Source organism: Lepus europaeus, chromosome 8, assembly GCF_033115175.1.
Source record: "Lepus europaeus isolate LE1 chromosome 8, mLepTim1.pri, whole genome shotgun sequence".
NCBI lineage: Eukaryota > Metazoa > Chordata > Mammalia > Lagomorpha > Leporidae > Lepus > Lepus europaeus.
Window position 1 is genome coordinate 12,279,756 of NC_084834.1, and position 13,715 is coordinate 12,293,470.

At 65.1% G+C, this 13,715-nt stretch overlaps 2 protein-coding genes across 3 annotated transcripts; one reads left to right on the forward strand and one right to left on the reverse strand.

Annotated features, from left to right (window-relative positions):
- The first annotated feature begins 1,538 nt into the window (after positions 1-1,538).
- On the forward strand, positions 1,539-7,800 carry LOC133765209 (basic proline-rich protein-like). Its single transcript, XM_062198873.1, has 5 exons — positions 1,539-1,585; positions 1,692-2,697; positions 6,131-6,380; positions 6,964-7,640; positions 7,729-7,800. The coding sequence occupies exons 1-5, from the start codon at positions 1,539-1,541 to the stop codon at positions 7,798-7,800; spliced, it is 2,052 nt and encodes a 683-aa protein (XP_062054857.1).
- Positions 7,801-7,925: 125 nt separating this feature from the next.
- FGF17 (fibroblast growth factor 17) lies at positions 7,926-11,692 on the reverse strand. 2 transcript variants are annotated; one of them, XM_062199030.1, is made up of 5 exons: positions 11,658-11,692; positions 11,443-11,479; positions 9,062-9,206; positions 8,819-8,925; positions 7,926-8,219 (listed from the first exon to the last, which is right to left on the reverse strand). In XM_062199030.1, the coding sequence occupies exons 1-5, from the start codon at positions 11,690-11,692 to the stop codon at positions 7,926-7,928; spliced, it is 618 nt and encodes a 205-aa protein (XP_062055014.1). The 2 variants fall into 2 exon arrangements, with proteins under 2 accessions (XP_062055014.1, XP_062055013.1); XM_062199029.1 differs by having other exon boundaries at positions 9,062-9,239.
- Positions 11,693-13,715: the final 2,023 nt, after the last annotated feature.

Consider the following 13,715-nt stretch of genomic DNA (forward strand, 5'->3'; position numbering starts at 1 on the left):
GCCGGCCCAGCCCCAGCCCCTGGAGCACGGCACGGCACGGCAGTAGCCAGCACTGGGAGGTGCAGCCTCATTCTTCCCTGGGCTCCTCAATGACTCCCAACCAACAGCGTGGAGCCCCCAGGGGACCCCCCCCCACGCACACCCGGCAGCCTCCAGGGTCTGGACTGGTGGGAGGGAGGCAGGCAGTGGCCTCCTCTTGCCTGTATTCAGCTAAACGAAGCAGCTCCAGGTGATCCCAGCGCCACATCCCTTCCCTCTCCAAACCACAGGGAGGGAGGTCTGATCAGACAAACCCAGAAGGAGGCAGGGGCCCCAGCGGCTCCCCTCGCTGGGAGAACCGTGCATCACCCTAAGCCCCGCTCCCAGGCAGCTATTACAGCCCCCAGCGCCCACAGAGCTGAAGCCAGGCCGAGACCCCGCGCCACCTACCTCTTCCCAGCCCCCGCGGCCCAGACACCCCGAGGCCCCAGGGGTGCGGGCCGGCCCCCGGCGGTCGCGGCTTTCCTCCGGAACCCAGGTACCCCGCGTCTCTTCCAGGAACCCAGCCGCGCTTCCCCGGAGCGCAAACAACAGGATGAGCGCGGGCTCGGGTGGGTGGGGTGGGAGCTGTGTAGGAGGGAGCTGGTCGCGGCTGAGCGCTCTGATCTCGCCGGGACCCGCGCTCTCCCGCACCGCCCCACCTCCCGCCGGGCGCGTGCGGCCGAGGGCGTGGGTTGGGATGTGCGAGCTCGTCCCCCTCGCCGGCAGCGCGGCTGCGGCGCGATCCGTTTCAGACAACGGGAGCATTAGCCCGGCGTCATGACGAAGCACAATCGGCCGCCGCCGCCGCCCGCGGTCCCGCACACAGCCTCGCAGGCGGCAGCGGAGGCCGAGGGGCGGGTGTGGGGGCCTCACTGATAACCAGGGGCGACCCCAGCCATCATGCCCACCAGCAGCAACAGAGCCTCAGGGGCCCCTGCCTCCGGGGGCGTCGTGGGGGTGTAGGCACAGGTGCCAGCTTAGCCTCCCCCTGAGGCACCCGCTGCTCAGGCAGGCCTGGAGACTGGGCCGGCCCTTGGGTAACCCGAGTCCCCTGGGAACGGTGATAGGGCGCAGGGGAGACAGTGAGAAGGACCCCGCTTCTCCCCAGGGCGCCTTCGTGAAAAGGGAGCCGGCTGCCAGGTGACCCCCAGGCCTCAGCGCTTAGGAACGTGACTTTTCCGGTTTTGGCAAAGCCTCAACCACCCCAAGCCCTAGGCGGGGGAGGAGGGGGGGTCACAGGGCTGGCCGCTGACCTCGGCCGCCTGCCCGCCTGCCTGCAGACTTGCCTACCTAGGCAGCCTGGCCGTCGCCCTGGCAACCACTGACCACAGCCGGTCAGCTGATGCTATCAGCTGTTGATGGGGGAATCTAGGATTTGGGGAGGGGGGCCCGGGGACCGAGGGGGACAGGTGAGTGCCCTTGATGGCCCCTTCCCCAAGGAGGAGGAGCAGGCCTGTCGTGGGGTGGGGGAGGCAGCAGCCTGCAACCTCCAGGGCGGGTTCCAGAACACCGGAGCGATGGAGACTGAGAACCGGGAGGAAGAAGCGGGGCTCCCTGGCCAGGGGTACAGAACCACGGAACCTCGAAGAGCTAGGCAGGCGAGCGCGGGGGCGTGTGGGGGGGTGGCGGCTGCCTGGGGGAGGGGCTCCCCCACCTTTTCCCCTAACCAGGCTGGCTCTGCCCAGCCTCTCTAGGTCTTCAGCCGCACCCTGCTGGCCTGGCATCAGGTCTGGGAGAGAGGAGAGGCCCCAGCCCTACCGCAGCCCCGGATGGTCTCCCTCCGCGCCTCTGGGGGAGGAGCGCCAGGGGCTTGCACACCCCGGCCCTGTACCGCCCCTGCTTTCCCCACCACCTCGCTTACCCAGAGCCCCACCCCACCCCCAGACCCCACCCCGGGAGATGTGTCTTCCGGTGCAGGGGTCCCCAGAGGCAGGCTGGAATGAGCTGGCAATAGGAAAGACAGCTCGGCGAGGGGACTGGAACGAGGTGGGTCACGAGCCCCGGGCGGGGAGGACCCATGGGAGAGGGGCAGGATTCCCGGTACCTTCAGGGGCCTGGGGCGTGGGGCAGGCGCGCAGCAGCCTCCTCGCAGACATACATCCCCTGGCGCATCTCCTCTCCGCCTCCCGCCTCCCGTTGCCAAGACAACCTGCCCGGGCTTGGCGGCAGGGGCGGGGACCGGGAGGAAGAGGAAGCTGTGGCTCCCGCGGCCTGTCCCCCGGTGATGGAGGGAGGGCGCCCGACGGGAGCCCCTTAGCGCTGGGGCTGGGGTGCCCTGGCAAGTCTCCCCTCGCCCGCTCCCTCTGCGGGAAGCCTCAAGGGACCCCTAACTCAGGGCCAGTCAGGAAGCTCAGCACGGGGCGGGGAAGGGAGCCGGAGCCCTGGGGCAATCACCTCACCTCCCTCCCAGCCCCCAAGACCTGGAGCAAAGCCAGAGCCCGGGCTAGACCCCTTCTGACCCCAGAGTCCTCCTCCCACTGCTCCTGCCCCCAGTCAAGTCCCTCCTCGGAGCCCGCGCGCCAGCCACCGTGGGCAGGAGCAGTCGCGGGTCCAGCCAGCCCTGAACCCAAGGGGACCGCAGCGTTAGGGCTCCCTCTGTCGACCTGCCAAGGTCATTCCTTGGTGCAAGGGATCCTGGGGCGCGTGTGTGCCTGCGCACTGGCCCTGGCTAAGAGGGTAAGGCGCGGCCGCAGGCTCTTGTCTGCCCTGCCCTGCCTCCACTCTCTCTGTTCTGCTCCTGCCCAGCCCTCTGTCCCCGGAAGGCTGCGAGTCCTCCGTGCCAGCTGACCTGAAGGGTCCCCGTCCCCGGGATGGGAGGGGAGGCACCATCTTCTCCCCAGGAGCCTTCCTCCGTGCCCTGGCCACTACCCAGGCTGCCCAGAGAACTGGCCTACCTTCAGAATTCAGGGGTGCTGCAGGCCGTGAGGCTGGGGTCCTGGTACCCACGGCAGTTGCAGGGGTCCCAGGCCCCTGCCTTTGGTCCTCGGCTTCCGTCCCCAGCAAGGTCACTGGTGCCAACGTCCTGAGTAGACTCTGGCCCTCCCCGGGCCCACACCATAGGCTTCTCTGTCCACCTCTCTCTGTCTCACTCCAGTGCCCCCTTGGACCCGCCCCATGCACCAACCTGCTGGGGACTGGGAGCAGCAGGGGTGCTCCTCAAGCTGTCTAAATATTAACTCCTGGAAAGGGTGAGCCGTGGCACCAGGGAGGAGGGTGTGGCTTCTGTGGAAGGAAAGAGAAGGGCAGGGGCCTACCAGTGACCCTCTCTCACCAGGGATCGGAAGCCACGCCCTCCCTCCGGGCTGCCCTCGCTTCTAGTCACACCTCCTCCCAAAGCCCCCGGCTGTCTCCTCCCTGCCACAGCTCCAAGTCCAAATTCTTCCTAATGGGCCCCATCATTTTCTGCCACTTCTCTTGTGCAAACACGTCCTGCCTCTAAGCGTTCTTCGCAGGCCATCTCCCCTCTGAACATTTTCCCCTGGGTGCATCTTCTCTTGGGATCATGCAATCCCCACCCCCAGCACACACACAGCCCTGTGCCAGGACCTCCCCAAGCACCCACTCCGTGGCGAGAATCTATGGCAGGGATCACCAGCCCTGTGACCGTGGACAGTGCCCATCTCGGAGTGTGTGTGTGTGTGTGTGTGCTCAAAGGTGCCACGTGGAAATCACGGTACTGCTGGGACATTGCCGGAGCTCAGCGCATGCTCGGAGGAGCCCCCTCTCTACCTCCTGACCCTGAGCATCGGAGAGTTCCTAAAGTCCCATGACCGTTACATTTCAGGTGCCTTGGGAGATCTGTCTTGTCCATCTTCTTTATAAACAGGAGGACCAGGACGGGACTTGGAAGCTGTAGGGCATAGGAATTTGGACGAGCTGTTTAAGACTCTTCCACCCAAACCTACCTACAGGTGGCGCTGGAGGCAGGGTGCTGGCCCTTCATCCCGCCTCCACCGTGCGGGCAGCAGGCTTCTTGGCCAATGATAATCCCTCTACAGCTGCGGCTGCTTGGCTCCCTCAGTAAATAGCTAACCCGTGCACGGTAGTGCGCTGGGCACTGTGTGTGTGGGGGAGCCACTGAGCCTACATCCGGGGCACCTGCTCTCTAGACCAGCAGGACACAACTATAAATCACTACAGTCCGGGCGAGCTTGCTACGAAGGGATTTCACGAAGTTCGTGGGAAATGGAATTAAAAGCTCCATTGATTTTGGTGCCCCCCCCACAAAAAAAAAGAATCTAAAATCCATGTGAACAAAAAGTCTCCAAAGAGATCATGGAGGGGCTGGTGCTGTGGCATAACGGGTAAGGCTGCCGTCTGCAGTGCCGGCATCCCATATGGGTGCCAGTTCGAGTCCAGGCTGCTCCACTTCCAATCCAGCTCTCTGCTGTGGCCTGGGAAAGCAGTGGAAGATGGTCCAGGTCCTTGGGTCCCTGCACCCATGTGGGAGACCCGGAAGAAGCACCTGGCTCCTGGCTGCGGATCGGCACAGCGCACCGGCCGTAGCGGCCATTTGTGGGGTGAACTAATAGAAGGAAGACCTTTCTCTCTGTCTGTCTATAAATCTACCTGTCCAAAATATATATATATATATATATATATATATATATATATATATATATATACTACTCTCAGGATACCCACCTCTCCACTGAGTTCAAGTTTCCTCTCTGCTCCAAGTTCAGCTTCCTGTTAATGTGTATTCTGGGTGTAGGCTGGCTTCGGTCTGATCCAGCCTGGACTGTTGCAGGCATTCGGAGGTGGACCAGTAGGTAGATGGAAGAGTGCTCTCTGTTCTTCTCTTAAAAAAAAAAAAAAAGCCTGTGTCCCATATGGGGGTCCCTGAACTCAGTACTCACTCTGGCCCCTACTTCCTGCTAACACAGATCCTGGGAAGTGGACCTGGATTGAGTTCCTGGCTCCTGGCTTCAGCCTTAGCCCAGTTCCAGTCCCAGTCTGCGAGCTCTGTCTCTCCCCCACCACCCCCGCTCCTCAAAAAAGTTCATGAAAACACTATGCATGGGTTTCAAACATTTTTGCCCCCAAAATAAACTTAGAATTCCATCTTCCCACCAACGTTTGGAAGTCCCCTTGTTTGTGTCATAAGGCCAGCCCAGGGGCAGCATAATCCGGGGGTGGGGGGTGGGGTGGGGGTGGAGGGGGCGTGCCTGCAGAGCTGGCATTCCAGGGATGGCTGCCAGGCGGTGGACAAAGATGAGGGCAGCCCGCTGTGTGCGACAGTGAGAGCGCCAGTTCTGCCAGTGTCCGGAAGGGGCTGGGGTGGGTATGAAGGGGTCTGTGGGTGCCAGTGTGGCCCGGGCAGGGCTGTAGTTTATCTAAGGGAGGAGTGGGCCATGTCCAGCCCACGGGCCGTATATAACCCGTGAGATCATTTGGTCTGGCCCTGCCAAGGCAATTGCACGGGACTTGAAATTCAAGAGATGGACAGCAGGCTAATTTTTAAGTTGCTAGTATCGTATGGCCCACGCATGATGTTATAAATATGCAAATAGCACTAGGTAGAAAAACTGTTCCCCACTCGACTTAGGGTGAGGTTTGTGGGGCTGTTACAGTCGTTTCGGCCTACCCCAGGGGCTCTGCCATGATGCAGAATTATGGATGATGACAGGTGATGGCTGAATTATGGAGATTGCTCAGACCCAGAGCCGGGCAGGAGGCACAGCGGCACCGAGGCCTCGGGGTGTGGGGGTGGGTTGGATCTCAGGAGAAGGAGCTGGGGAACAGGAGCCAGAGAACAGGCAGCCTCCGGCGTCCCAGGGGTCGTCCTTGGCGGTGTCACGCGCTGTGGGTGGCGGACACTGAAGGCTAAGGAGAGGACCAGAGTGATGAAAGCAGAGGTTCCTGCCGGGGCTCCCTTTTGCCCCGTGTTTGGAGGGTAAGGCAGGGCAGCTCTTAGCCAGAATCAGAACCAGGCACAGGTGTGAAGCCCGCCTCCCTCCACTGTGTCACAGCCCCCGTGACCACCGGCTGCTAGAAGCCAGTGGGTGTGGTCCTGGGGGAAGCCTCCTGCCCACGGAGTGCAGGGTGCACACCAAATCCCCGCCAAGCACTGGTATCAGAAGCTGCCCATTGCTTCGGCCTCTTCCAGGGTCCCAGGAGCTCAAGACGGGGAGAGCTGAACAGACTTCCCCAGAGCGGGAAGAGTCTTCAGGACTCTGGGGCCTGGGTGCTGGTGAGCAGGCGAGAGGCCCAGCCAGGGCCCGAAGCAGGCACTGGACGTGTAGGCTCAGGCAGGGCGAGGCCACTTCCCTGGCCGTCTCTCACCTCCAGCAGCAAGAAAGCAAACAGTGAGGGCTTTCTGGCGCTGGCCCCCAGAGGCCTGCCTGTGCCCGGGGGAGGTCAGAGAGGGAGGGAGGGGCCGGAGAAAGGCCGAGAAAAAAAAGCTAGAGGCCAGACAAAGGGCCCCGTCCACCTTTGAAGCAGTCTCTAACCCCAGCGAGGGAGGGGTGGGGGTGGGCCTGAGCGCGCTGCTGGGGGGCAGGCCGTCTGGAATTTTAAAGAATGTCTCAAATTCCTTCGGAAATCGGTGGCTTGAAAGGCCTTTCCCCCTCCCCAGCCCCCCAAAGTCCAGGCCTCCACACCTGGGGGGCCCCCCGACCCTTTGTCCGCAACTAATTGATGGGTGTTGCCCCAGTTTTAAAGTCCCATTGAACTCACCGGCTATCAGCTGTGGCTGGCGACCACCCTCCCTACAAACACCCCAGAAAACGACCCACAACCCAGCCTGAGGTCTGCGCCAGGATTAAGGCTCTTTGTGATAGGGGCCAGGCAATTAGGACAGGGTCCTGGGGGCTGCGGTGCCCACCTTCTAAACCGCCCAGGCTTGGCGGTGTCAGGCTCTGCTCCAGCCCTCGCCATCAAGGAGGGCTGCAGGTGCACCCACGTCCCACCCGGACTCCGCCACCTCCCCTTCTCCCTTAGTTTTAGGCCATTCTCTGGAGAGCTGGCAAGCACGGACGTGGTTCCTCGCCGTGATCCCCCTCGTCCAGGGAGGGGGAGGGGAAACTGAGGCTGGGGAATCCGCAGAAGGGGACCCGGCTCAGTGGAGGCTGATCGCGGGGGTCACTGCCAGGAAGGGCCGCCCACTCGCGACCGCGCACCTGGCGGCTCGTAGGCCAGGCGGCCCGCGGCGCGCGCGCGCGGGGCAGCACCGCCCCTCCCCCCGGCCGCCGCCTCTAATTGGGATTTGCCCAGGTGTGGACCCCGCCCGCGCCCCCAGCGGGGACCGCGGGGAACAGAGGCCGCCTTCCGCCTCCTCCCCCTTCCGCCCGCCCCCTGGCCCTCCTCACCGGAAAACCGCAGTCTCGCCGCCTGCGAGGAGGCCCCCGGCCCCCGTGTGCCTGGGCTTGGGGCCTCCCTCGCCCCAACAGGTAGCACGGGATGCGCCGCGCGAGCCGGGGAAACCGGAGCCGGCGCGCGGGGAGGGGCCCGGGGGCCGAGCGCGCCCTGGGCGCAGGTGCGGCCCCGCCGCGCATCCCGCTGCCCGCCCTGCACCTGCGCGCGCCCCCGCGGCCGGCCCACCCTGCTCAGAGAGCCCGTTTGCAGGAAAAATGGTTTTTATTCCGGGGCTGGGGGCGGGGGTGCACGCCCGGGTCGCGGTATGCAGGCGAGCAACGGCCGAGCCTGTTTCTTTCTCGTCCCCGGAACCCAGCGCGGGGCCCGGAGCGGGGTGCGGGACCCGGGCAGCTCCGCCCGCGAGGCCTCGGGCGGGGTGTGTGCGGCGAGGGCGGCGCCACAGTTCCTTTCCCGGGGGTCTGACCCCCGACCCTCTCCCGCTTGCCGGGGCGCCCCTGCCGCCACCCCAGCCCCAGTCTTTGGCTCGGGAAGGGCCGGGGCGGGGATGGGGGGAGGCGGCGGAGGGGCGGCCGGCCCTGCGTCTCCGACTACGTGAGAGGCTGGGGCCGCCGAGTGCGCTTGGTCCGGCGGGTGGGGGCCGAGCCCACGAACTCGAACTGCTTTTGCCTGTCGGCGTGGTTGGGGAAGGGCAGCTGGCCCTGGTAGAGGCGCTTGATGAAGTGCGCCTCCCGCTGGTTCTGGCGGCTGCGCGAGGCCTGGCGCGGCCGCCCCTGGCGCGTGAAGGCCATGAACCAGCCCTCGTGCCGCGCGTTCTGGAAGGCCGTGTAGTTGTTCTCCAGGACGATCTCGGTGAACACGCAGTCCTTGCTCTTCCCGCTGGGCTGCGCGACAGGGGAGCAGAGAGGCGGGGAGGTTTGTGCGCCCGCCTCCCCCGCCCTCTCCCCTCCCCTCCCCAGCCTGGGCCGTCTGCCCCCTCCGCCCGGGGCGGGGGGGGAGCGCGGACAGGCTGGACTTCAGTGTGGCCTTGGCCGCCTTGGGCCTCGGTTTCCTGGCGCGCAGAGTGGGGGGCGGGCGCACGCATGCGCTGGGCACAAGGGAACTCGCATTTGGAGGGAGAGGAGGGCACACAGCCACCCGTGGGGGCCGGTTGAGAGCGGGGTTGGGGGCCTGTGCGCCTAAAGGCAAGCGGAAGTGAGCAGCCGGCAGCTGCAGGGTGCACCCCACCCCCTGTCTGGGGTTATGCAGGAGTCTTGCTGGTTGGAGCCCAGGCAGCTCACTGATCTTGGAAGTCTGACCTATGCCAGGCAAAGTCCGACCTTGACCTTCCGCAGGTCCCACCCCCACCCTGGTGCTGTAACCTCAGGTGGATGCCACCCTGCTTACTTTGGCTGCTGGGATAAAGCCCAGGGGGAAGGAGTAGGGGGTGGGCTGGGCTCAGCGTGGGGGACCCCACCAGCCCTGTCCCCCGGGGGGGCTTCACCTTGCCGATGAGCTTGCCCCGCTTGTTCATGCAGATGTACTTCTCACTCTCAGCCCCCTTGATGCGCACACGGCTGCCGAACGTGTCCGTCTCCACGATGAGTTTGGCTGGGGTGGGGGAGGGAGGGGAGAAAGAGCGCCGTCCATCCAGGCTGCCAGCCAGCCTGCCGGAGAGTGAGGGCATCGGGAGCTCCTGGGGACAGGCCCGGAGCCCAGGCCGGGCCGGGAGGGGCGGGCGGCTCACCAAACTTGTTGCCGTCCTCGGCGGTGGCGGAGATGCGTCGCCCGGTGACCTGCACGTGCTTGCCGCTGGTCCGGCTGTAGAGCTGGTACTCGCGGATCTGCCGCCGGCTCAGCTGGTCGGTCATGGCGCCCTGGTCCCTCACATACTGGTTAAAATTAGGAGACGGGTGATTCTCCCCCTTTGCGGTTACCAAGGGAAAAATAATGTCAATTTGCTTTGGGTGACACCACCGCTGGGCCATCCAGGGGTGAGGGGTGGGAGGTGCGCGTGGTGGGGGCAGGAGGAGGGGACACTTGCAGGTCCCTGGCGGAGCCAGCCAGGCCCCCTGGCCCCATGTCCGCCCTAGAGCAGGGGCCGTGTGGTGATGAAGTACAGAGCTGATGACTGTCCGGTCAGATGAGAGCTAGCCCGCTCCCCCAGAACTCCGGGCCTTGGTCCTCTCGGCCAGGGCTGCCGGGTTTCTCCCGGAGCCGGCCCTGGCCACAGGTGCAGAGTAGATGGTCTGTTAGGTCCCTGCAGGGGGTTGGGGGGGGGCTGCAGGGCCCTTCTCTTTATGGGCTCCTGTTCGTGTGTCTAACTGCAGCCCCCCAGGGTCATGCCCAGGGCTCTGGGGGATGCCGGTTCCCCTTCCAGCATCTCTCCCTCCTCTGGGGGTGGGGGTGAGGGGTCTCCTTGGCAGAGGAGGTCGGTGCTACTCCTGCGGGCTGGCTCACCTGCCCGTGCCCCAGTGTAGCCGTGGCTCAGGGGTGCTTGGGGCTGTTGCCACCTGCCACCTGCTTCCTGGGCAGGAAAAGGAGCCACTTCCACCCAGGCACCGCACAGAGCCAGGTCTCTACTTATGCAGGAGACAAGCAGGCGACTTCCTGTGCGCCCTCCGGCCAGGTGCCTGCTGCCTCATTTTGTCCATCTTTCCACCTGGTTCCTGTGGGCTGGGGCTGGCTGCTGGGACAACCTTACCCTCCGATCCCTAACCCCATCTTTATCACGGGCCCAAGGGAGGGGAAGGCACCTGTCTCCTTAGATGCGCCTCCAGCTCAGGGGTGTCCACCCCGGGGCGCCAGGAGAGAGCAGACCCACTGGGGTGCCTGCGGGGCGGGGCGGGGCCCTGGCTGGCCTCCCTGCCAGGGGGTGGGGTCCTGCCCAGCCCGGCCCGGCCCGGCTGGGGGCCTCCTGGCCCAGGTTCAGGCTGTCCGCCCCTCTTGGCCTCCAGCCTCCTGGCAGCATGTTCCAGGTCAGGAGAGAGAAGCCCCCTCCCCTCCGCTCCACAAGTCTTTCATAAAAGCAGCCCCACGCCGCCCCCCCCCCCCACGGCCCACAGCCCACAGCTCCCTCTCCCCACGGGACCTTGCCTGCCCCTTTCATGTTCCCGCCGAAGGGGGACCTCCCCTCGCAGCCCCGCAGACAGCTGCTTGTCAGCCGGCCCCTGAAGCATGGCTGTGGTTCGGCCGCCGGCCCCCCCCTCCCAGGGGGGCGAGGGGGCACTTCAAGGGGGGAGAGGACAGCTTTGCCACCTTCCCCGAGTCCTGAATGGGGCCATAAACGCCCGGCCAGCCTCACCATTGTGCTAATTCCCCTTCCAGAACAGGTCGGTCCCACCCCCAGCCCCCTCCCGGCCAGGCTGGGGGCTTTCTTCTCGCTCTCCCTGGATGTGTGAAGCAAAAGGGGGACGGCTAAAGAGGGGGGAAGCTGCCTCTCTCTCCCACCCCCCCACTGCTTCAAAGGCAGCCCCTCTCCCTGGCCCAGAGAAAAGGCATTTACCTTCAAAAAAAAAAAGTCCCCACCGCACAGCGGCTGCGGCAGCCAGCGGCTCCGCCTGGGAAAGCCGGCGGCTCCTCGCCTGCCCGGTTCTGGACCAGTGCATTTTAATAGTCGCACTTCCATGGAGAGTCACAAAGAGGGGACCGAGCCGCGCACAGGGAGGGGCGTGGGGGTGGGAGGTGTTCGTGGGGGGTGGGGGCGGACTTGGGCTTGTAGAAGAAGCAGACCCTGAGTCCCATCCTGAGCCACCCTCTTTGGGCTTTGCCTCGAGGTCCCAGTGGTGAGGGCCCCCCTCCCCGCCCACATGACCCTCCACCCCAGGACACCTGCCTCAGTGGGGGTGGCGTGAGGAGGGCAGCCAGCACCACTCTCACCTGAGCCCTCGCCCACCACGCAGGACCCCCGTCCAGCGCTCGTGCACCTAGCCTTCTGGGGGACCTCATGGACAGGCAGAGACCCCGGGAGGTGGGGGACTGAGATGAACATCTGAGCCAACCCCCAACTGTGCCAGAGTCCCAAAGGGTTGTCCCCGGGAACCTGCGTGCCCTGTGTCTGCCCCACCCCCCAAAAGCAGCCTGCCCCTTGGAGGGAGATGAGAAAGGCTACTGGAGGAGCCCGCTTACCTGAGTTTGACAGCAGAGGATCAGGAGCTGTAAACACCTGTTGGGGGAGACAAGGCGGGCCAGGTGTGGGTGGGTGGCCACAGCGCATCCTAGGGCTTGCCGGGGGGGGGGGGGGGGGGGTCCCTTGCGGTCAGCAGCCCGAAGGGGACTCCGCCCCAGGCTGGAAATGGCCCGGGAAGTGCAGTTCCCGGGTGGGCAGCAGGCAGTGCACTTACAGAGTGAGGTTGGGCAGCAGGCGGGCGCTTCCCATCGCTGGACGGATTTCTTGGGGCGCGTGGCCCCTGCCCCCAAGCCCAGGAGCAGATGTGAGCAGACCCCAGGAGTGGAGTTCCAGAGAAGCCGAGGTCTCTGGGGCCAAGGTTTTCAGGGGGGAGAGAGGGGAGGAGGAGAAGAGAGGGAAGAGGGGGAGGAGGGGGCGGAGGGCGTAATTGGGAGATTGAGGTGTGAGGTGTCCACCTTCCCGGCCAGTGAGGCTGCGTAGCCCAGGGCTGGGGAGGGGGGGGGCGGCTGCCCTGAACAGGGATGGAGCCACGGGAGCCTTCTCGTTGTCACGGAAGCCAGGCCCCTGCCGGGGGGTCTCCCAACTTGATTCCTGGCCCTTAGGAGCAGCCAGACTGGATGCGGGGCGCGGGTGCGGGCAGGGGGAGGCGGGCCTTCCTCCCCTCTCGGGGTCAGTGGGAGCTCCAGGGGCCCAGTGGGAGCTCCAGGGGCCCAAGGCTGAGCCGCAGGTGTGGAGCCAGGCCTGGGGTCGCCGGTGCTGGTTCTGGCTCGGAATCCCCAGAAGCAGTCTTAAAAGGAGGAGCCTCCCTCCAGGGGGCAGGGGGTGGGCTCGGCTGGGAGCGGCTGCTCTGCTTGCCCTGGCCCCGCTAGCCACCTCCTAGGAGGGGTAAGTGCCTGAGCGAGCGAGCGAGTGAGTGAGCGAGCGAGCTATGGCAGCCGAGAGTGGGTGCAACAGGTGGGGAGGAATGTGCAGCCAGGGACTGGGAAGGACCCCCAACAGCTGCCTTCCATGCCCCGGAAAGGGACTCAGAGGAGGGGTGGGTGCGCTGGCTGCTGTCCCCTGCACCTTCGACCAAGAGATGACAGCACTCAGCAGATCTCCACTGGGAGCTGTGTCCTGGCCGTCGCCCTTAGGCTAACCCCCAGCCTCTGGGGCCTGCTCCCCGTGCTGTGCTGTGCACCAGGCCAGCAGGTGCCCCATTTTGCAGAGCGCGGAGGACCCTTGGGCCTAGTGGCAGGTCATTTGATGCAGCCGGTGCGTGCGTGCAGGAACCCGGTTCCCCAGTTCCAGCCCTTTCCAGCCCGGTGCTGCCCTCACTGAGAGGTCCTTCTGGGTTTTCAGTGTTCCGGCAACATCGGGGTGCGGTGAGCAAGGTGCCCATGCTGTCCCCGCCCTGTCCCCGCAGGTGCCTGGTGGTGATGGTGGAAGGGAGGAATGCTTGGGGGTCCCCGACGATGGAAGCCCCTATCTAAGGAGGCGGAGCTCAGGCCCTGGGCCTTGGATCCCAGGAGGGCTCCGAGGAGGGGGAGAAAGGCCGGATGTGGATTTATTTACCTAAAGAGATGACTGGGAAGGTGAAGGTCCCTTCTCGGGTCAATCCACAAAGCAGTCTGCCACCCCTCCCCAGGCACACAGGGGCCGCCAGCCAGCGGCTGTGTCCAGCTCCGCCCTCCCAGGCTGAGCCACAGGCAGGGGGCCTGTGCAGGGAGTTGAGCCCAAGCTGGTTGGGGGTGTGTGTGTGGTGTGAGCTCCACCTGCATAAACCTGGAGAGTTGGGGGGAGGTCTAGGGTCTGGGTATCGAACTCAGTGTCAAAACTGGAAGGGGGCTTAGAGCGTCATCAGCAGGTTCAGCCCCCTCATTCCACATGTGAGATCCACCCAGAGTCCCGAGAACAAGGGCTCAGGGCCTACGTGCCCAGCCCAGGGCTCACTGGTCCCCGAGCCACGCCAGCCAGCTCCCCCCTGGCCTGTATCCCCGGGGACACACTCTCCAGTTTTCCCATCACTTCAGGGCCATTCAAACCTCTGCGCTTTCCACGTGGTGCCGGCTCTGGCTCTCTGCTCCGGGGAAACTTTGACCTGGAGCCACATCCCCACGGCTCCCAGCTCCCCAGTAACCTTCATCCACAGGGGCCAGGCGAGCACAGACACGGGGGAAGGGACAGTTCAGGCCTTGGCACACCGGGGCCACTCAGGGCTTCTCATCCCCAGCACCTGGTTGCTGTCTATGCAGTCACTGGCCAGCGGGCAGTCCAGCCTGGGTCTCCGTGG